Source organism: Muntiacus reevesi, chromosome 6 (assembly GCF_963930625.1).
Source record: "Muntiacus reevesi chromosome 6, mMunRee1.1, whole genome shotgun sequence".
Lineage (NCBI taxonomy): Eukaryota > Metazoa > Chordata > Mammalia > Artiodactyla > Cervidae > Muntiacus > Muntiacus reevesi.
In genome coordinates this window covers 43,744,741-43,768,318 of record NC_089254.1, presented here as the reverse complement: position 1 = coordinate 43,768,318, position 23,578 = coordinate 43,744,741, and the positions used below count along the sequence as shown (strand labels likewise).

At 38.7% G+C, this 23,578-nt stretch overlaps 1 protein-coding gene across 1 annotated transcript in view; it reads right to left on the bottom strand.

Annotated features, from left to right (window-relative positions):
- Positions 1–17,946: 17,946 nt before the first annotated feature.
- Positions 17,947–23,578, bottom strand: part of LHFPL3 (LHFPL tetraspan subfamily member 3) — a 561,268-nt gene continuing 555,636 nt past the window's right edge. Inside the window, exon 3 of the mRNA XM_065938455.1 lies at positions 17,947–18,313. Coding sequence (XP_065794527.1) covers positions 18,285–18,313 — 29 coding nt within the window. The 3' untranslated portion in view covers positions 17,947–18,284. The remainder of the gene's footprint in view (positions 18,314–23,578) is intronic.

The following is a 23,578-nucleotide window of genomic DNA, read 5'->3' as shown; positions in this document are numbered from 1 at the left end:
TTTCCTACTGTCTGCAGAATAAAGTCCAAACTTCAAAGCAGCTAGAATGAAAAGCCGTAGACAATCTGGCTCTCCTACCTAAATACCATCAATGAGAGGGCCATACAGAAATCAAAATGTAAGTGTTACATCAGAGGAGAGGTGATGTAACCACAAATGTTTGCCAGCAATTTTTTCTTCCTCTTCTTTCAATCTTGACCTTGAGAAAGTCCATCTGAGGCTTGCCTTCCTCTGGAGGGTCATTTTAAGGGAAACTTACCCAACTTTCAACCCCTTCTAGCCTGCCCAAGTTCCTTGCACTCATCCACCTGTCCTAGAGCATGCTCTGCCATGATATTTAACTTACTTTGTGAGAGTTCACCCTCTTGCTGGAAGTCAGAAACTCAAAACCCATTGGCTGAACCTGACTCTGAGATGTGCTTTTGACTCTCATAATGTTGGTCTGCGCTGTGCTGAACAATATACCAACTTATTGGACAACTGATATTGTAAAAAAAATTCTGCCTTGTCTTGAGAAACTAGGAAAGCTAAGCAGCTGACCCTAGAGTCTCAGATTCAAATGGCCTCAGATACAGTGGCCTTCTTGTAAAAGTTGTCTATAAAGCCGTCTCCACCTTCTCAATTTCAATGTTTCCCCCAATTCCAATACTTACAAATGTTTTATTCCACAAAGACTGCTCTTGTCAGTGTCATTAGTAACCCCCATACTTTCCAAATCTAGTGGTCTCTTCTCAGTTTTGTCTTACCCCACCTTTCAGTAGATTTGACGCAACCACCTTTACTTCTTGACATACTTTTTCCCTCCTCCTGGCTCTCATTATATCCCATGTTCTGGGTTCTTCTCACTCTCCTTTGCCGGTTCCTGTCCTCTGTCTCACTTCTAAAGTCAGGGCAGTTGGGACCAGCTCAGGGTCCTCTTCCCTATTTGTACATTCTTCCTAAATTATCCTATCCAGTCTCAGAGCTGTAAAAGCCATCTATTTACCATGCACACTAACTTTTTTTTCTAACTTGGACTTCTCTTTAGGAGTCCACATGTCCACATCTAACTGTCTGTCTAATTTGCCACTGCCTTCTGAATTTTTAATAAGCATTTTGAACTTCACTGTCACAAAAAATAATTTTTGGATTTCTGTCTTCCAAACTTCCTCCTTCTCCTCTTCTTCCTACCTCAGTAAATGGCGCCACCATCTGCTCTCAAAGCAAAAAACCAGTAGCCCTCTTCCCACATTTAGTCCTATTCCTGAAACACACATCTGTAGTGGATGGTGTGACGTGCCCAGCAGAGGGGACGAGGGGACGCATGCCCACAGCTGCTGGATGTCCTGACAGTTCAGCCCTCTGCCCTCTCTGGAAATTGTCCTCACCTGAAAAGAGCTACCTTACTCAAGGTCACCCCCCTTTCCTAGGGGCAAGAAGCCATACAGAGACAGATGTTTGAGGCCGAACTCCTAACACAGGGTTACTCTGGAAAACCATCCCAGCTTCAGTGTCCCCCTACCCCCACCCCAGGAAATCAGCTGAGGCTTCACTGAGCCTGCATCACCGCCCAGCTTCTCCTTCTGCCCAGCCTGCTTCCTTCCTTTCCCCTTCCTTCCCTGCCGTGGGTGTTGAGCCCAAGAGCCCAAAATAATACACTTATTTCACCCTGATCTCACTCTCTTAGAGTCAGCTTCCCAGGAAACCCAACCTGCAACACCATCCCATATTTATCCACCTTTTTCCATCTCCACTGACTATTCTAGTTTAAGCCACCACCTTCTCTTACCTTGACTACTGAAATAGCCTTCCCCCAATGCCCCTGTTACTACTGTTTTCTTCACAACTGTCAGCTATCTTTTTAAATATTCAACTTGTTTTATCTTATTTCATTAGATGATATTTGATACAAAAATGTAATATGTGTGTGTGTATATATGTTTTGAAACTTTAATAAAAGTAAAAAATGAATGCAAAAAAAAACCATGATGCAGAAAATTTAGTATGAATGTAAATCTCACTAGATGTTCAAATTTGGTATAGTGCAAGGTTTTTTTTTTTATTTTTTTGGTATAGTGCAAGTTTTGTTCACACTATCTTGCATTTTTAAAAACTCAAATCACTTTGGTTTATATACATGCTATAAAGTATTGGCAACAAAATTCTTCAGATTCACAGTATTTTGGCTACATTATTTCTAACAGATATAGATTTACTTCCAGTTTAAAAGAAAAGAATATTTTTAAAATAGACAAAAGAATATTTTACTGTTTGTACATAATCGAGACTCAATTAGTGGTTTCATCTAAAAATTTGTTTTTCATAAAATGCTGACATCGTCATTGAATACATCTATATATATGCATGCCTTCCACTTAATTAAGATCTGGAACTATTGAAGTTGCCTGTATATCTTTCCTTGATGATAACCCCTCCTAGCTTTCCAGAAGTGATCACAATTGTGAGATTTGTTTTTATCATTCCTGTACGTAAATCTTTATAGCTTCACCACATAGGCATTTATCACTAAATAATAAAGAGTTTAGTTTTGTTTTTGTTTTTCAGATTTATAAAAATGGTACCACGGTGTACCTGCTGAGCTTGTGTTTTTCCCACTCAAAAGTATATATCTAATATAATGTGATCATTTATGTTGATATTAGTTACTTAGGTTTATCCATTTCCATAATTATGGTAGTATGTATTAATAACATTTAATAAATTGATTATCCACATAAATAAATCCACTATTTATATATTCTCTGATGATAAATATTTGTATTTTCCATTTTTGTACATTTTTTTGATGCTTATAGTTAAGAATGTCTCAGGCATATATACCTAACAATAGAATTGATGAATTTAGTATATGTAAAATGCTCAATTTTATAACATACTGATAAATTATTTTTCAAAGTGATTATATCAAATTTTACTTTACCAACAGCATAAGAAGCCCCATTGCTGTACATCATAGTAGGGCTTTAAATTTATGCCAATAAAATGGATATTATCACTGTGCAATTAATTTTAGAATTACTAAGGAAGTTGAGTAATCTTCAATGTGTGTACCATTTGTTTCTTTTTCTACTAAATTCCTGTACATATCTTTTGCTCATTTTTTCCCCATTTTTTTGGCTTTTAGGAAGTTGATTTTTGAGTTCTTATATATTCAGTATTATTATTTCTTACCAGTAATAAAGTTAATAAATACTTTCTACCAGTTTGTAGCATCACTACAAACAAAGCTAGTGGAGGTGACGGAATTCCAGTTGAGCTATTTCAAATCCTGAAAGATGATGCTGTGAAAGTGCTGCTCTCAGTATGTCAGCAAATTTGGAAAACTCAGCAGTGGCCACAGGACTGGAAAAGGTCAGTTTTCATCCCAATCCCAAAGAAAGACAATGCTAAAGAATGCTCAAACTACCACACAATTGCACTCATCTCACATGCTAGTAAAGTAATGCTCAAAGTTCTCCAAGTCAGGCTTCAGCAATACGTGAGCCGAGAACTTCCAGATGTTCAAGCTGGTTTTAGAAAAGGCAGAGGAACCAGAGATCAAATTGCCAACATCTGCTGGATCATCAAAAAAGCAAGAGAGTTCCAGAAAAACATCTATTTCTGCTTTATTGACTATGTCAAAGCCTTTGACTGTGTGGATCACAATAAGCTTTAGAAAATTCTGAAAGAGATGGGAATGCCAGACCACCTGACCTGCCTCTTGAGAAACCTGTATGCAGGTCAGGAAGCAACAGTTAGAACTGGACATGGAACAACAGACTGGTTCCAAATAGGAAAAAGAGTACATCAAGGCTGTATATTGTCACCCTGCTTATTTAACTTATATGCAGAGTACATCTGAGTCAGACATGACTGAGCAACTTCACTTTCACTTTTCACTTTCATGCATTGGAGAAGGAAATGGCAACCCACTCCAGTGTTCTTGCCTGGAGAATCCCAGGGACGGCGGAGCCTGGGTGGCTGCCGTCTATGGGGTCGCACAGAGTCGGACACGACTGATGTGGCTTAGCAGCAGCAGCAGCAGCAGTGTACATCATGAGAAACGCTGGGCTGGTTGAAGCACAAGCTGGAATCAAGATTGCCAGGAGAAATATCAATAATCTCAGATGTGCAGATGACACCACTCTTATAGCAAAAGCGAAGAAGAACAGCCTCTTGATGAAAGTGAAAGAGAAGAGTGAAAAAGTTGGCTTCAGGATCAACATTCAGAAAACTAAGATCATGGCATCCGGTCCCATCACTTCATGGCAAATAGATGGGAAAACAGTGGAAACAGTGGTTGACTTTATTTTTTTGGGCTCCAAAATCACTGCAGATGGTGACTGCAGCCATGCAATTAAAAGACGCTTGCTCCTTGGAAGGAAAGTTATGACCGACCTAAACAGTATGTTAAACAGCAGAGACATTACTTGGCCAACAAAAGTCCTTCAAGTCAAGGCTATGTTTTTTCCAGTTGTCATGTATGGATGTGAGAGTTGGGCTATAAAGAAAGTTGAGATCCAGAGAATTGATGCTTTTGAACTGTGGAGTTGGAGAAGACTCTTGAGAGTCCCTTAGACTGCAAGGAGATCCAACCAGTCCATCCTAAAGGAGATCAATCCTGGGAGTTCATTGGAAGGACTGATGTTGAAGCTGAAACTCTAATACTTTGGCCACCTGATGTGAAGAGCTGACTCATTTGAAAAGACCCTGATGCTGGGAAAGATTGAGGGCAGGAGAAGAAGGGTATGACAGAGGATGAGATGGTTGGATGGCATCACCAACTTAATGGACATGAGTTTGGGTAGGCTCTGGGAGTTGGTGCTGGACAGGGAGGCCTGGAGTGCTGCAGTTCATGGGGTTGCAAAGAGTCGGACATGACTGAGCAACTGAACTGAACTGAACCAGTTTGTGGCTTTTAGTTTTATTTATGGAATATTTTGATGAACAGAAGTCTTTTTAATCTAGTTGTTTATTGTGTTTATTGATTATTTCCCTTATGATTTTTGTGTTTTGTTCAATAAATCTTTCCCACTTTCCTCGGTTATTTTTTCTACCAAAAGTTATATTTTTGCTTTTCACAGCTAAACCCTTAATTCACCTGGAATAGATTTTTGTGTACAATATGAATAGATACCCAATTTCTTTTTTTCTCCAAGTGCCTAACTGTGAAGAACTGTGAAGGGTCTGAGACTTATCCTACTTGCCAATGGAGAAGCTAGTCTGCCACAGTCTTGTTGACTCTGGCAGAATACATGAGACTCCTGGATCTCAGACAAAGGGCAGGATTTATTACTCACAGCACAGCAAACAGTGTGTTGGGTGTTGGTTTCTTTGGTCATGTTCCCAAACAGAGGGATATGAGAAGAGGACTGGGTGGAACCTGCAGTGCAGTGGTTTGTGTTATGGGAAAGGAAGCAAAGTTTAGAGAACCTGAACCTTTTATAATGGGCAGTGAGTCAGCCTGATCTTTACCCCAGTGTGTGCTGAGTCGCTTCAGTCGTGTCCGACTCTGTAGCCCCATGGACCATAGCCCCCCCGGCTCCTCTGTCCATGGGATTTCCCAGGCAAGAATGAGGGGCGGGTTGCCATGCCCGCCTCCAGGGGATCTTCCTGACCCGGGGATTGAACCCATGTCTCTTAATGTCTCCTGCATTGGCAGGCGGGTGGAAGCCCACTAGGGATACGTTATCTTCTTAGAAAACAATCAACAAACCTACTCTCTTATTCTGTAGGAAGACCCTATCTCTGTTTTTTCAGAGTAAGCTATACAAAGAGTTTTGAAAAGACAGCCTGGAAAAAGGCAGTCAATGTCTCTGCTCACAGGATGTTCAGAAACACAAGAGGCTCATGTAAAATTGTCTCCTAATAACAACCAATTTGGGGAGAATCAAATCTTAATGATACTGAATTTTCCTATCAGTGAATATACCTCTATACTTGAAAACATTTTCTTTCAAGTTTTTCACTGAATTATATAATTTCCTCCATAAATGTTCTCTATATATTTTGCTTGATGTATTCTTGGGTAATATAAGTTATGTTAATGCTTTTTTTTTTTGAAATTATGTTTTCTAATTGCTTGCTGCATGATAGAGAAATGCAGCTGTAAAAAAAAAAACTTTAAAGAACTTCTAAATTGTAAAGTAAATTAAACAAATAGAGAGCTTAGTGAATAACTATAAGGTGGCTACACTAGCAACCATCTGGGTCAAGAAACAGAACTTTTCCAGTCATATCACAAGTCCCTCTATATGTCCCATTCAATTCAGTGCCCCCTCTCTTCCTCCCAAATAACTACTATCCTGACTTTTGATAGCAGTCTCACTCTTGCATTTCTTTACGCTGTACTTTAGTTTGCCTGTCTTTTTTTTAAACACCTTGTTGTCTTTTAACTCTCTTAATTTACAGATTCCCCCTCCATCCTTTCTTTTCCTTACACCTCATCTGTTGCAGAACTCAGTCTGTTGGACACAGAGTTTTACGACCTGGATTTCGCTGTTTGCACACTTGTGATATAGTCAGTCTATCATGTTTCCCTGCCCTCTGGATTTCCTAGAAACTGGCAGCTCTGTCCAGATGCTCCATCAGGATTAGGTTTGATTCCTTTAAGTTTTTTCTTCAGGAAGTCTGGTTTTCACTCTTTTTAAAAAATATCAGCAGCCACTGATATTCAATGTTTAGACTCATTAACTGTCAGTTGCAAAAAGACAATATTCTATTTCTCCCATTTTGCTTTTATGGATTACTTTAAATAACTGTTTGAGATGCTTCCTTTTCTCTATTAACTGGTTATCCAATGGAACTGTTTATAAAGAATAGGCAGGAAAAGCACTTGAGTTTTCTCTTTTATTTCCCCAGTTTTTTTTTTTTAAAGAAATATAATTTTATATACTGATCTTAAATCTAGTCATTCAATGAATCTCTTAGATTCTAACAAGTTTTACCTGTATCTTTTATGAGGGCAGTTATAATTAAAAAATGATGACAGTTTCATTTTTCTTTTCAAATTCTTATCCCTTTTACTTCTATTTCTTGCTTTACTCTGCTGGCGAGGATAATGCAGTGTTGACAGAGGTAGTGATGGTGGGCTTGTCTGTCTTATTCTTTATTTTAAGGGACTACTTTTTATATGTGATAATTACAAGCAGAAGTATATTATTTGGTAGAAATTGTTTCTTAGGTAAAGGAAAATTTTCCTCATTCCTAGTTTTGTAAAATTTCTTGTTATCATCAATGAGTTTTAAGTTTTATCAAATGATTTTTTTTGCACTTATCAGGTAATAATATGGTTTTTATCTTTTAACCTCTTAATGTGGTGATTTAAATAAATATATTTTAGAAAGCCATTCTTATTAACATATAAATGGGTCCATAGTTTTCCTTTTTCAAACTGTCCACAAAATGAGTTGTAGAGGCATTGTTTCTATCTATCCTCTGGATAACTGTGTACTAGATTTAAGTAAATAGATTGTTCATTGAAAGTTTGATAGTTAACTTTCTTTGTGGGAGATTACCAGTTTTTTAAAAATCAGGTAAAACACATAAGGAACTTAAAATTTTTTCTGTGTCCTTATATTTTATATGTTTCTTGTAAACCGTATACTGATGGGTTTTTAAAAATCCAATCCCCCCCAAATTTTTTTAACTGACAATTTCAGTCTACTTATATTTATTAGCTTCTCTAATTTGGTTTTTTTTTTTTTCCTACTTTACATTGTGCTTATTTGTTCTGCTTTTTCTACATTTTTCTCTTTGCTTTTTTGGGGGGCCATCTTTTGTATTGATTTAGTGTTTTTTCTTTCTTATTTTACTTCCCCTCATTGAAGCTATATCTTCTATTGTTTACTTAACATTTTTATCATTGCTATTTAACTTTCTAAAAACAGCACAGAGAATACTATATAGTGGATCCACTTTGGAGTTATTTCACCTGAGTTTGAACCCAGCTCTTTGCTTACAAGCTGTGTGACCACTTTCTTTGCCACTTCATCTGTAAGCTGAGGATAACTATAATATCTAACTCAGAAAGTTGTTATGAAGGTTAAATGAGTTACTACATATGCCTGGTGCATTATAAACAATCAGTGGCTAGCTATTGTCCATCTATATCTCAGCTCTCTTCCCAATTAACACACATTTCTTCAACTCTGATCATCTCAATTAACATGCTATTGTTATCCAATATTTTAGCTGTCTTTCTTAATCCCACAATTTAGATGTTTTATTATTATTTTGTACTATATTTGTTTAGATTTACTCACGTATGCCCCAATTTCTTTGTTCTCTATTCCTTTTTGAATCTCAAATATTACTTGTTGACTCATTTTCAGAAATTTTTTCTGTGTTAGTTTATTGTGAGTAAATCCCCTTAGGTTTTGTTTATCTGAGAATGACTGTATTCCACCTTTGGTCTTAAAAAACTGTTTTTTTTTGATGTATAAAATTGTACATCAACTATACTTAAATTTTTTAAAAAAATAATAAAAAAGTTTTGCTGAAACAGTTTCAGGCTGACAATTATTTTACTTCAGCACTTTGACTATATTATGCTAATATCTCTGGGATTTATTATCAGTCTAAAAGTTACTCTTTTGTAGATGGTATACCACTTCTCTTTAGTTACTTTTATGGTAGTTCTTCTATGGACTACACTTTTACTGCCATGTTTGAATTTACTTTTCATTTATCTTGCTTGATATCTTTTATGATTCCTATATGTGTGGATTCGTATTCTTCACCACTTATGGCAATTTTTCAAACAACTTGGATTCAAATATTACCTTTCCCTTATTCTTTTACTCCTACTGGAACTCAAAATAGACATATATATCTTCCCTGATTCTGAACCTCTTTTCATTTTCCAATCCCTTGGCTTTGTGTATTTCATTCTGGGTAATTTCTTTAGATTTATCTTCTAGCTCACAACTTTCCTCTTCAGTTATACTTAATGTACATTTAATTTACAAACATATTTTAAATTCCAGTGATCATATTTTTCTAAGCATTTTTCTTCAGATCTATCTGGTTATATCTAATGGATTCTTTATATATTTTTTAGAAACCACTTTTATTTCTTTTATATATAAAATATGATTACTTACATTCTCTATCTGGTGATTCCAATATCTAAAATATAAAATAATATGTTAATTATTTCTGATGATTCTGTCTGATGGTTTATTTGTGTGTTTAGTAATTTTAACATTGTGAGCACTTGGTGAGCCAGCTACTGGTGTTCTAGCAAGCTCACAGATTTCTTGAAGTTTCTTTTGACTATCCAGAGTCTGTAAGATTGAATTCCATACTAGAGTTGGCCAATTTCATGGGTTAAAAATTTCAGAGAGTGTCTATTCCTCTTTTTCTTTTCTCTTTTTCATGCTATCTAGAATCAGTGTGGAGACAGAGTTCTTGATAGGCTTCTTTGCTTTGCTAGCTTGAATATTTTTCCTGGGCCACGCTTATCTAAGGTTGTAGCCATCTTCAAGGGTACTGGTTTAGAGTGTGGGGATTCTCAAATTTAGCCCATCTACTTCCAGCAGCCCAAAGCTTAACGTTCCATTCCTTTCTCCAATATATGGATTTTGCATTTGCTTACACTTTATGCTACTTTTTTTTCCATTTATTTTTATTAGTTGGAGGCTAATTATTTTACATTTATGCTACTTTTTACTCTTTTTCTTTTTTTATGCCTTTGGGATTTCTCTTACTTCCTTGCAAGCCACTGCTACTGCTAAGTCACTTCAGTCATGTCCAACTCTGTGCGACCCCATAGACGTCAGCTCACCAGGCTCCCCCGTCCCTGGGATTCTCCAGGCAAGAACACTGGCATGGGTTGCCATTTCCTTCTCCAATGCATGAAAGTGAAAAGTGAAAGGGAAGTCGCTCAGTCGTGTCCGACTCTTAGTGACCCCATGGATTGCAGACTACCAGGTTCCTCCATCCACGGGATTTTCCAGGCAAGAGTACTGGAGTGAGGTGCCATTGCCTTCTCCATCCTTGCAAGCCAAGCCATGTCTTAAAACTAAACTCATTGTAACAAAAGTAAACAAATGGGACCTAACTAGGCTTAAAAGCTTTTGCACTTCAAAGGAAACCATAAACAAAACAAAAAGACAACCTACAGAATAGAAGAAGATATTTGCCAACAAAGCAACTGACACAGGATTATTCTCCAAAATATACAAATAGCTCATGTGGCTCAGTATGAAAAAAGAAACAACCCAATCAAAGAATTGAGTGGAAGATCTAAATAGACATTTCTCCAAAGAACTCATACAGATGGCCAAAAAGCATATGAAAAGATGCTCGACGTCACTAATTATTAGAGAAATGCATATCAAAACTACAATGAGGTTTCACCTCACGTTGGTCAGAATGGCCATCATCAAAAAGTCTACAAACAGTAGACTGGAAAGAACCTTCTACATTATTAACGGGAATGTAAATTGGTACAGTCAATATGGAGAACAGTATGGAGGCTCCTTAAAACACTAAGAATAGAGCTACCATTAGATCCAGCAATACCACTCCTAAGCATATATCTAGAGAAAACCATAATTCAAAAAGATACTGCACCCCAGTGTTCACTGAAGCACCATTTACAATAGTCAGGACACGGAAGCAACCTAAATGTCCATCAAGAGGAACAGATAAAGGAGATGTGGCACAGAGACACAATGGAATATTACTTAGCCGTAAGAAATAATGAAATAATGCCATATGCAGTGACATGGACAGACTCAGAGATTGTCATACTGAGTGAGGCAAGACACTTCACTTCAGACAGAGACAAATATATGATACTGTTTATATGCAGAATATAAAAAAATGGGAATAAGAAACCTATTTACAAAACAGAAATTGAATCACAGATATAGTAAACAAACTTATGGTTACCAAGTGGACAGGGGAGGGATAAATTGGGAGATGGGGATTAATATATAGATTCACTATATATAAAGTAGATAATCAACAAGGACCTAGTGTATAGCACAGGGAACTATACTCAGTACTTTGTAATAACCTTAATGGGAAAAGCATCTGAAAAATAATAGATATAGGGATATGTATAACTAAATCACTTCGCTATACACCTGAAACTAATGCAACATTATAAATCAACTGTGTTCCAATATTAAATAAAAAAAAGGTCATTGTAATTTATTTATTTGCATGTTAATCTAGTCTTTAATTAAGACTTTGCAAGATGAAAATGTCCAACTGCTTTTTATTTTTTTTGCAAAAACTAGTGACACTTGGTAATATATATATATTTATTATTATATATATTATATATATACTTTAACTTATATATGTTATATATATATATATATATATTTTTTTTTTTTTTTTTTTAACTTATTTACCAAGTGGCCTATTGCTTTATACCTGATAGGGTTTTGTTTTCTTTTGTAGTGGTTTTTGCCATGCCTTGACATGAATCAGCCATGGAGGGTCATTGTAATTTATTAAAAATCTGGTAGTATTGTGTTAGGAAGACCTTTTAGAGTATCCAGCTGATACCTGCTAGAAGCAAAAGGAAAGAATAATCTTTTAAAAATATAAAAGAGTTTCCATCTTTCCCCTATTAAGACCCTCAAATGGCTCTCTCCAATACTTAAGAAATGCACCTACCATTCTGGCTTTCTAAAGCTCCTATCCCCTCCCTGCCACCTGCTGCTCCTCACCTAGAGTGACCTTACTCCTGCCTTAGAGCCATTACACTAGCGGCTCCCCCTGTGTGGCATATCCTTCTCTCTCTTCACATGGCTGGCTCTTCTTAACGTTCAGGTCTCACCTTAAATGCCACCTTTTCATAGCAGCCTTCCTTGATTCACTTCCCTATTTCTGCATCACATCACCTTGTTTTAATTCTCTCTAGAACACCTCCCCTTCACCAATCACAGCCTTGTCATGGTGAAGGGACTTGAGTAACTCAATGAAGCTATGATCCATGCCATGCAGGGCCACCCAAGACAGACAGGTCATAGTGAAGAGTTCTTACAATATATGGTCCACTGGAGAAGGGAATGGCAATCCACTCCAGTATTCTTGCCTCAAGAATCCCATGAACAGTATGAAAAGGCAAAAAGATATGACAATAGAAAATGAGCCCCCCATGTTGAAAGATGTTCAATATGTTACTGGAGAATAGCAGAGGGCAATTACTAATAGTTCCAGAAAGAATGAAGCAGTTGGGCCAAAGCAGAAACGATGCTCAGTTGTGGAAAGTAAAGTCCTATGCTGTAAAGAACAATATTGCATAGGAACCTGGAATGTTAGGTCCATGAATGAAGGTAAATTGGATGTGGTCAAGCAGGAGATGGCAAGAGTGAACATCAATATCTTAGGAATCAGTGGACTAAAATGGACAGGAATGGGCGAATGTAATACAGATGACTATTATATCTACTACTGTGGGCAAGAATCCCTTAGAAGAAATGGAGTAGCCTTCATAGTTAACAAGAGAGTCCGAAATGCAGTACTTGGCTGCAACCTCAAAAATGACAGAACGATCTCGGTTCATTTCCAAGGCAGACCATTCAACATCAGAGTAGTCCAAGTCTATGCCCCAACCACTGATGCTGAAGAAGCAGTTGACTAATTCTGTGAAGACCTATGATACCTTCTAAAACTAACACCAAAATAAGATGTTCTTTTATCATAGGGTATTGGAATGCAAAAAGTAGGAAGTCAGATATCTGGAATAACAGGCAAGTTTGGCCTTGGAGTACGAAGTGAAGCAGGGCAAAGGCTAACAGAGCTTTGTCAAGAGAACATGCCAGTCACAGCAAACACTGTTTCCAACAACAGGAGAGATGACTGTGACTCTACACATGGACATCACCAGGTGGTCAATACCAAAATCAAATTGATTATGTTCTTTGCAGCCAAAGATGAAGAAGTTCTATACAGTCAGCAAAAACAAACCTGGAGCTGACTGTAGCTCAGATCATCAGCTCCTTATTGCAAAATTCAGGCTTAAATTGAAAAAAGCATGAAAAGCCACTAGGCCATTCATGTATGAGCTAAATCAAATTCCTTATGGTTATACAGTGGAGGTGATGAATAGATTCAAGGGATTAGATCTGGTAGATATAGTGCATGAAGAACTATGGACGGAGGTTCGTAACATTGTACAGAAGGCAGGGACCAAAACCATTCCAAAGAAAAAGAAATGTAATAAGGCAAAATGGTTATCTGAGGACGCTTTACAAATAGCTGAGGAAAGAAGCAAAATGAAAGGCAAGGGTGAAAGCAAAAGATGGCCAACTGAATGCAGAGTTCCAGAGAACAGAAAGGAGACAAAGAAAAAGCCTTCTTAAATGAACAATGCAAAGAAATAGAGGAAAACAACAGAATGGGAAAGAGTAGAGATCTCTTCAAGAAAATTGGAGAGATCAAGGGAACATTTCATGCAAGGACTGGCATGATAAAGAACAGAAATGGTAAGGACTTAACAGAAGCAGAAGATATTAAGGAGAGGTGGCAGGTATACACAGAATTATTAAAAAAAAAAACTCTTAATGACCCAGATAACCATGATGGTGTGGTTACTAATATAGAGCCAAACATCTTGGGCTGTGAAGTCAAGTAAGACTTAAGAAGCATTGCTACGAAAAAGCTAATAGAAACAATGGAATTCCAACTGAGTTATTTAAAATCCTAAAAGATGATGCTCTTAAAGTGCTGCACTCAATATGCCAACAAATTTGTAAAGCTCAGCAGTGGCCACAGGACTGGAAAATGTCACTTTTCATTCCAGAAAGGTAATGCCAAAGAATGTTCATACTACCATACAACTGTGCTCATTTCACATGCTAGTAAGGTTATGCTCAAAATCTTTCAAGCTAGGTTTCAACAGTACATGAACTGAGAACTTCCAAATGTACAAGCTGGGTTTAAAAAAGGCAGAGTAGTCAAAGATCAAATTGCCGATATTTGTTGCATCATGGAGAAAGCAAGGGCATTCGAGAAAAACTTCTGCTTTATTGACTACACTGAAGTCTTTCACTGTGTGGATCACAACAAATTCTTAAAGAGAAAGCTTAAGAATTTTATGTGTGGAAAATTCTTAAAGAGATGGGAATATCTGACCACATTATGTGTCTCCTGAGAAATCTGTGTGCAGTTAGAACTGGACATGGAACAACAGACCTGTGCAAAATTGGGCAACAAGTATGACAAGGCTGTATATTGCCACCCTGCTTATTTAACCTGTATGCAGAGTACATGTGAAATGCCAGCCTGGATGAATCACAAGCTGGAATCAAGATTGCTAGCATAAGTATCAACAACCTCAGATATGCAGATGACACCCCTCTAATGGCAGAAAGTGAAGAGGAACTAAAGAGCTTCTTGACGAGGGTGAAAGAGGAGAGTGAAAAAGTTGGCTTAAAACTCAACATTCAAAAAGCGAAGATCATGGCATCTGATCCCATTACTTCATGGCAAACAGAAAAGGAAAAAGTGGAAGCAGTGACAGATTTTATTTTCTTGGCCTCCAAAATCACTGGAGATGGTGATCAAAGCCATGAAATTAAAAGATGTTTGCTCCTTGGAAGGAAAGCTATGACAAACCTAGACAGTGTATTAAAAAGCAGAGATATCACCTTACTGACAAAGGTCCATATAGTCAAAGGTATAATTTTTCCAGTAGTCAAGTATGGATGTGAGAGTTGGACCATAAAGAAGGCTGAGTGTCAAAGAATTGATGCTTTTGGATTATAGTGCTGGAGGAGACTCTTGAGAGTCCCTTGGACAGCAAGAAGATCAAACCAGTTAATCCTATTAGAAATCAATCTTGAATATTCATTGGAAGGACTGATATCGAAGCTGAAGCTCCAATACTTTGGCCACATGATGGGAAGAACCGACACATTGATGCTGGGAAAGACTGAAGACAAAAGAAGGGGGCAGCAAAGGATGAGATGGTTAGACAGCATCATCAACTCAATGAACATGAATCTGAGCAAATTCTGGGAGATAGTGAAGGACAGAGGAGCCTGGCGTGCTGCAGTCCATGGGACACAGAGTCGGACACAACTTAGCAAGAGAACAACAACAACAAGAACAACTAGAGCATCTATTATTATTAGCAGACATTTCCCTATTTATTATCTCTTTTCCTACCAGAACATGAGACCCATAGGAGCAGGAATCTTATGTTTCTGGTTCACCACTATCTTTCCCAGGCTTTAGAATAATTCCAGACACACAGTAAGGACTCAGTGCATGTTTGATAAATGACTGGAGCTGAGTACTGGCAACATCATCTCTGTAGACAGGCCTAGGCTCTCCAGGGCTCCACTGTGTCCACTACTTCCTATTATCTCGGCAGGCCAGCTTGCTTTGCTCTGTGACTTACTTATCTCCCTGGCTCTAGTAGGTATTTGAGTTTTAAATCCCTACTCATAATGTTACTTTAATTATCTTTGACATTTTGAGAGCCGAGGCCATGTTTATGTCTCTTTTCTTCTTCAATGTCTTGCAAATAATAGGGGGGAAGGAATTAAATTCATTGAATATATTGCCTACTAGTCAAGCACCAGCATAGCACTATATCTTAATTTATAGCCTCATACCCAATAGGAACTACTGCAAAACTGCTGCTCATGTCTAGGGAACAGGTGACTGTTTCAATATGCAAGAGCCAAGGTGGAGCAACTAATTGGGTATTTCAGGATATTTCAGGCCAGGTTTTACTTAACAGTCTGGCTATTCACTTCTCAATTTCATTCCACTGAGCCTATGAAGGTTTAGCTTGAGGTGTGTCTCTACTTGGTGAGGTGAGGCCTTGGAGGTATTAATCATGCCTTTCGTACGATGAGGGTCCTGCACACCCAATAAATGTCTGCTCTTGGCAAATATTACGGAATCTGACAGCAAGGAGATTTTTCAAAGATGGTTATTTCAGTCAAATCATCACCTGTCACTGGATCACTGAACAAAGACAGATGCTGAATACAATGAATGTACACCACAACACCAAACAGTCTTTTAAATAACAAAATCTTATTTTTATTTTTTTACAGAAATTCAGATATTCCAACAAATTTCTTTACATTTCCTGGACCTTAAAAAATTACACACAACTTTTGGACGCAATACAACAGAACAGAATGAGAAAGGGAGTCACTTTTTAAAAAAGATAAAAACATACTTCTTATACCTAATTAACATTTAGTGATTTACATGTGTTTTACCTATGTACAAATGGTACACTGTCAATGACCCATCTTCAGAGCACTATGGTATGCTAAATTACACTTAGATTTTATGGAAAACAACTTCTTAAAAACACTTGCATGTGGATAGGAAGCACTTTTCCATTTTCATAAACACCACTATTAGTGTTGTAGGACTCCCAATGGAATCTACAATTTACATGGATTAGAGAAAGCCAATACCTTCTATTTTTATTGTAGGTAAAGTAGAGAGGTACCTCCCCTTAACTAAAAGATGAATTCTTGAAAAGTTGTGTGTAATTAAATTTAGTAAGTAGGGTGTTTTGAATGCAGAGGGAGAGCTAATATTTAAAACAACAAATAACTCCCAGAACAGCTAATACTTTAGAGATAATAAGTACTCCCCTAATGCGTTTCTTTAGAAAATCCATATCTTTGTGAATTGCATTTCACTTATTTGACTGTATCTGTAATATACTTTTTAGCCATTTGAAACATAAAACTCATTTGGGGTGAAAAGATGCTAATACCAGTGACATTTGACAAAACTAGGGGTGTGAGACAGGATAAGAGAAATCAACCATGATCTGTATCTTGGTTGATTCTTCTTGTATTACTCTCCATTGTTTCAATAATATATACTAAATGGATCTTAATTTTGAGTTCAAAAAATGAAGGCATTCTACAATGTTCATGTTTTCTGCTCAGGTACAGAATATGGTTTGGCTTATATTGATAACTCCTGCACATACATTTTAGCTTGTGTCATTCTCAAGCAATTGGCTACTTCAATATTAAATATTTTTCTGTTGTTGCATATTGCAGGATATGTGATGAGGGTGATGGTGGGGGATGCCTGGGAGCAAAAGATCGTTGAAGACAGCTAATCATTTGTCACTATTTCTAAATGCCAATCAACTAAAAACAAACAAACAAACAAAAACTGTGTTCTTGAAACTAAAATTAGTAAACAAAAAGACAACTTATTCCTACCAAGTTTCTTTGACCTGTATTAAGTATATATTCATTTAGTTCTAAGGCTATTAAATTATTATGTATTTTATTAGTACCACTTACTATCATTTAGAAATAGGTTTAATGGGATGGTGTTATTTTTAAAATAAAAATGAGTGCCTGTCAGTAAGGGAAAGAAAGGATATGGATTTCTGATGATATGACAAAGAAATAGAAAAAGAAGATATTTTAGATGTTTATTTGTAAAGTGTATTAAATTCTTATACATATTACTAGGGGCAATTAGAAAAAGTGTTTATTTGATAGCAGCCTATATATTACATGTGAGCATTCAAGGTGAAAATGAGCTTTCTATATTTTTCAGAGTTCCTTGATGCTATTTCCTAAAAGATAGGGAAATCTATGTTGCTCAGGAACCTATGATGTAAAGATGTACTTCCTGTAATATACAGCTTGATGGAGTAATAGTATATGTCAGAAACACTTTCTCAGTAATAACTGGTACAGACAGATTAAACTGAACAAAGACTCAGTAAAAAGTTTGAAGCGTTAACATCTCTTAACTCAGTGGTTGTAACTAATCACACAGTGACATAAATGACGGCAGAGATGGGAACCAAAGGTCATGGCTCCTATGAAAATATTCAGAGGCATTTTCTAAGACGTTTCCTCAATAACTGATGGTTGATCAGCCTCTTGGCTATTGAGATAGGAATAATTTAGGATGCACTGCCTTTTTTAAAATAATGTTGAAAGATTAAAGCTTTTTGTTTTCTGTTTGATTAAAAAAGAACAGTTTACAAACCTCAGTACATATATATTTTACATGTTAATTCTAGCACATTTATATTCCTCTTCCTTAAAATATTTCCTGACTGTGATTTCTCATGAATGTCATCTGCTCTCATTCAATGATAGTTTCCAATGAGCTGGTGTTTAATCCGTGATCGTATCTCCTTTCAGGAAAATCACTCCCATCTCTGCCGATCTAGGTTTAGTAGATGCTTTGACAGCTGGATCCTTCACTCTCGCCGGTATCCATCTCGGTACTCTGATCTCTCCCAAGCGTTTTCCTTCTCGATGCTGATGTACAAAAGCTGTTATTCGATTAGTTTAGCTGTTATTTGATTTGTTTTGTGCTCATTCTAGAGAATATTGGCTTAGCAGAACTGCAGAGGGGGGTGGGGGGATGGGCAAGAGAAAGAGAAAAGAGAGAAAGAACAAATGCATCATTTTCTGTCCTCAAGATTTTTGTGCATATTTGTCAAGGAAAAACCATACCAACAAAGGCACCTTAGATCTGTTATCAAACAAGACTGAAAAGAGTGAGGTTTCTGGTCCATTAAACAAACAGCACAGCCTTCCTGGTGAGGGGGGGTCCCCTGATAATTCAGGCATGCATATTCCCTGCATGTGGATGAAGATTACAGGCTGCTTTGAAGGAGCAAGGAAGAATGTAAATGATCCCATGCATCACCGATTTTTCTGCCTGGCACAGAAAATGCCTCACTTGAGTGTTTTCCTTTTCCTTCCAAGTTTTATTTATTATTGAATGAACATTATAACAGTTTCAAAAGGAATGACTATAGAGATGAATCATCCACAATCCAACCACTTTGAGACACCAGTTGTTTTCTTCCCACTTCTCTTTCTGTTCCTTATCTAAGGTGTGCACTTATTTGATATAGTTGGAATCACAGCATAGATGACATTTTCAATACAATATTAAAAACAGTTTCCTATATTTCCACTCTCTCCATCATCAGCATCAGTTTCTCATGACTGCATTATATTCCATTCCATTCTCATTCCTCTCCAGGCCACGCTCAATATTCCACCCTCAATGATTTCACCATGTCTGATACTTAGCTACGTTTCTGTTTCTTTTGTTACTATCGAAAATGAATATTTTTGCATATGAAACTTGACTTGTTCTTTTAAATTCTTTTCTTTAGGACAAATGCTCAGGGGAAGGCTCCTTTTCCTTTTCTGCAACATATTAGGGACTGTGCCTGTATTGACAGAGACCACAGATGGTGTGATCTACTCTATCCTCTGGCTAATTTTCATAGATTTCGGCAGTGCTAACCAGGAGTTAGGGGTACCTTATACATTGTGAACATGGGCCAATGCACCTAGTAGCTCAGATTGGGGCTGACAGAAAATAATCTGTTAGATTTTGAATCACAGAGTGCTTAGAAACACAAATTATAATAAAACAATTGGCCTATTATTCAGTATAGTCCTCATCCCACATTTTAAGATAAGATTATGCGTTTTGCATAAGTGCAAGAGAAACCCCTGAAAGATTCTGTCATTGTTTCTAGAATTTATCCCCTGTTGGCTTCCAACAGGCTTTAAAAAATCTTAACGCACTTTATGATTTTTAACGAACTTCTCTCAGTCAGAGAATTTGTTGTAATGTGCCCAGACTACACAGGGGATAATTGAAATGTGATCATGCCATAACGATTATTAGTCTGTAACGATTCTCTGAGCTTGAATCATGCTGGCAGAGGCCCTCTGGAAGGGAATGCTTTCTTCAGATAAGCAACGTAAGCCAGCAATCCAAGGATCTGACATAGTGCCACAGGGCACTTCTAAACTTGAGTGGTCTCTGCTGCAGTGTCATGGAGGTACTCTGGCTCGATGGAATCCAAAGTTGGACTTGTGGGTCCATGATTCCACTGCTCCAGCTCATAATTTGCTCATTCTGCATCATTTTCTATTTAAAATCCACAAAGCTGAAAGTCTGGGTTGTCCAGCAAGATTTGTGAAAGGTGCTACCTGGGAAGGGAGAAGGGGAGGAGTGGATGGGGTTGCAAATGTGGGAAGGAGAATAGGGAAATGGTGATGAAAAGTGACCCTGCATGTGGAAGTGCGCTTCTCAGTGTACCCATGTGATGCAGGAGACAAAGGAGACAAGAGGGGGTCCCCATTGTATTGAGGTTCACAAATGAATATACCCCTGATTTAATTATAGAAAAGTCTGCTTTGGTTGAACCATTTGTTTCTAGGTAGTGCTAGTGGTAAAGAACCCGCTTGCCAGCGCAGGAGACATGAGATGTGAGTTCGATCCCTGGCTTGGGAAGATCCCCTGGAGGAGGGGATGGCAACCCACTTCAGTATTCTTGCCTAGAGAATCCCATGGACAGAGGAGCCGGAAGGGCTATGGTCCATAGGGTCACAGAGAGTCGGACATGACTGAAGTGACTTAGCACACACGCACACAGAACCCAAGACTCCCACTTTCTCTCTCCCCGGTGCTAAGCTGCCTGACTTGGCCTTATAACATCACATTGGGCTGGGGAGAGAGCAGACAGAGGTGGAAGGGCTTCAGATCAGCCCCTAGAGCTCTGACACCCAAGCCTGGGGAGAAAGGAACTTTCTAGAGAAAAAGCATCTTCCTGGGAAGATCCTGAGCTTTCTTGTACAAAGGGAACCTCTGTGGCCAGTCTCACAGAGTTTCCTATTTATGCCCCACCATCCTGGCCCACAGCTGAGGGGCAGACCAGGACAAGTCTTTCATCACCAACCCTTCCTGGATCTGCTCGGTCATGGGTCACAGGTAGCCACTGCGTAGCCAAATGCCTCATTGGATCCTTCACTGCAATCTCACCATCAATTTCTCAGCTCTTCCTTCTTAAAGCTCTCTTCTTTGTTGACCATTGTCAGCATGGGGCCTACACTCCCTAACCTCAGTGCTAACCTTGGGCAGGAAGCTGAGGAGTGAATGGGAAAAGAGAGAGTGAAGCCTTTGAGCCAGACCTGGACAAAGGGAGGCAAGTGGGTCTCTTTGCATACGAGGTTCAAGGAGGTGCTCACTCTCAGGGTTGTGCAAACACAGGACAAGGGCCTCCTTAAATTTTGCATACTAGGCTCATTGGCCTCACCCTAGTCCCAGTCCTGCTGTGAGCGCAGGCTGCACGGTCACCAGGTCCCTTGGGGAAGCTGGTTGGGCTGGGGTTACTCAGACATGGCTCCTAATGTGTATTCTTTCTTTCTAGAAAGACTGATTCCACCATGCAACAGGAACCCCAGAGCATGCAAGAATTCTGCAGCATGTGCCAGGCTGAAAAAACCAGTACTTGTGTTCCAGGGGTGATCAGAACACCAACACTCCCCACTCAAAGCCAGGACAACACTCTGTAGAAGCAGTGCAGTGAGAATGCTACCATGATTACTTAAATGACCTGCACAAAGAATTTTCCACCTGAAGGCCTGGAGGGGCTAGCCCTTCAAACAGATGTGTGAAGCTGGCAGGTTAAGAGGGTAAAGGGCAGGGTTTTCCCCTCCAGATGCTGCTGTCACTCCTTCTAATGATTGAGACACCAGGGCCATCTGCAGAACTTGGTGGCAGCAGGAGCATTGTTACACTGTGATCTTTGCTTTATAAAACTTTCTGCTTTTTTCAAAATTCTTGCTAACATTTCCCACACATCATGGATGTTGCACAGCTCAGGGGAGTCAATTTAAAAGCTGTCATCTTCTCCTAGGTTTGAACAGAGCAGGACTGAATAAATAAGTCATTCAGTGCGGCTGTGGATCTTTGTTCAGTTGGGTTTGTCCTTGTACCATGTCATGGGCTCTGAGGCGTCCATGTTCCATTTCCAAAGGGCTCTTTGCAAACCCTTTTCAAAGCTGTCATTTGAATCACTGCTCATGAGAGCAGCATTTATAATGGCCACATTGTCCACACTATCTAAATGCTGTGGTATTGCTAGATTTTCATTGTGTTTGCCAGCTCTGAAAGGTCTCCTGTGACCTGCTTCTGCAGATTGTTCCCATCTGACCTATTCTGTAGGGGCTTGGATCTCCCAGTGTCAGGACAGCTGAGGGGCAGGCACTGAGTAAGAAAAATGCTTGGTGGGGGTGGTCAGGCTTTTAGCAGAATGGTGTACTAAATCTTTGTTGTGAAAATGAGTAAGGGTGGAATTCCAGGCTGTTTTTTCCTCATTGGCCCTACAGGCTTTGTCATTTTCTCCCACTCTGTCGTTTCAAACTGTGCTCACCCCTAACAACGCTTTCTGACACCCTTCATCTTTGGGAGGTTGAATATGCCCCCCTGGAAATAACACCTCACCTTCTAGGCCCTCAGGAGCTCTACAGGATCTGCCCCATGGTAGGGGTGGCAGGGGGAGAGCTGGCTACATATTCTCCACATTCCTCTCACTGAGAGGTGGGTTTATGTTCCCTTCCCCTTCAATCCGGGCTTTAAGAGTATCAGCGGTTTGCTTTTTAATGTGGTAAACAAACAAACAAACATAGAATACAATCTACCGTCTCAGTCATTTTGAAGTGTGTAGTTCAGTAGCGTTCAGTAAACTCACATTGTTGTGAAACAGATCTCCAGGGCTTTCCATAATGCAAGCCTGAAATTCTATACCCATTACACAACATCCCCTCTCCCTCAGTAACATACCCCCATCCCTCAATAATCACCATTCTGTTTCCCCTTTCTATGAATTTGATGTCTTTAGATAGCTCCTGTAGGGGGAATTATATAGTATTTGTCTTTTTGCAACTGGTATCTTTCACTTAGCCTAGTATCCTCAAGGTTCATCTATGCTGTAGCATGTGACAGGATCTCCTTATTTTCTAAGGTGGAATAATACTCCACTGTATCTATGGACCACATTCTGCTCATCTGTTCATCTGTTGATGGGCATTTGGGCTGTTCCCACCTTTTGCGTATCGTGCACAGTGCTGCTATGACATAGGTGTGAAGATACCTCTTCAGGACCCTGCTTTCAATTCTCCTGGATACACACCCAGAAATGGGACTGCTGAATCATATGGTAGCTCTATTTTTAGCTTTTTGAGGAACGTCCATACTATTTTCTTTTGTGTGTGTGTGGTTTTTTTCATACTCTTTTCTATTGTACTGTTTCATAATCCCACTCACAGTGCACAAAGATCCAATTTCTTCATATCTGTCTGACATTTTAAAATTTCTGTTTTGAGAGAAGCTATCCTGATGGGTGTGAGGTGACAAGTGTAGTTTTGATTTACATTTTTCTGATCATCAGTGATGTTGAGAGCCTTTAGAGCACTGGCAATTTCCAGTCTCTCTGCTGGGGTGACCACATGAAGAGGTCCTGGTAGCACAGGGAGAGGGAGACTGGTCCAGCTGAGCTCACCTTTCCAGCCATCCCTGCAAGGGGCCTACCTGTGAGTGAGCCTTCTTGGACCCTCCATACTACTGATCACCAGAGTGACCCTAGTTGATGCTACATGGAGCAGAAGAACTGCTCAGTTAAACCCTTCCCAAATCCTGATCCACACAATTGTGAGAAATAATAAAACTGGTTGTTAGGAGGCATCCTAATGGGTGTTGAGTTTTTTCAACAAAACTTTGACAAAGTTTTAAGCCACAAAAATTTGGGATAGTTAGGGCAATAGATAACTGCAACAGTGGGCAGATGCCCTTTCTC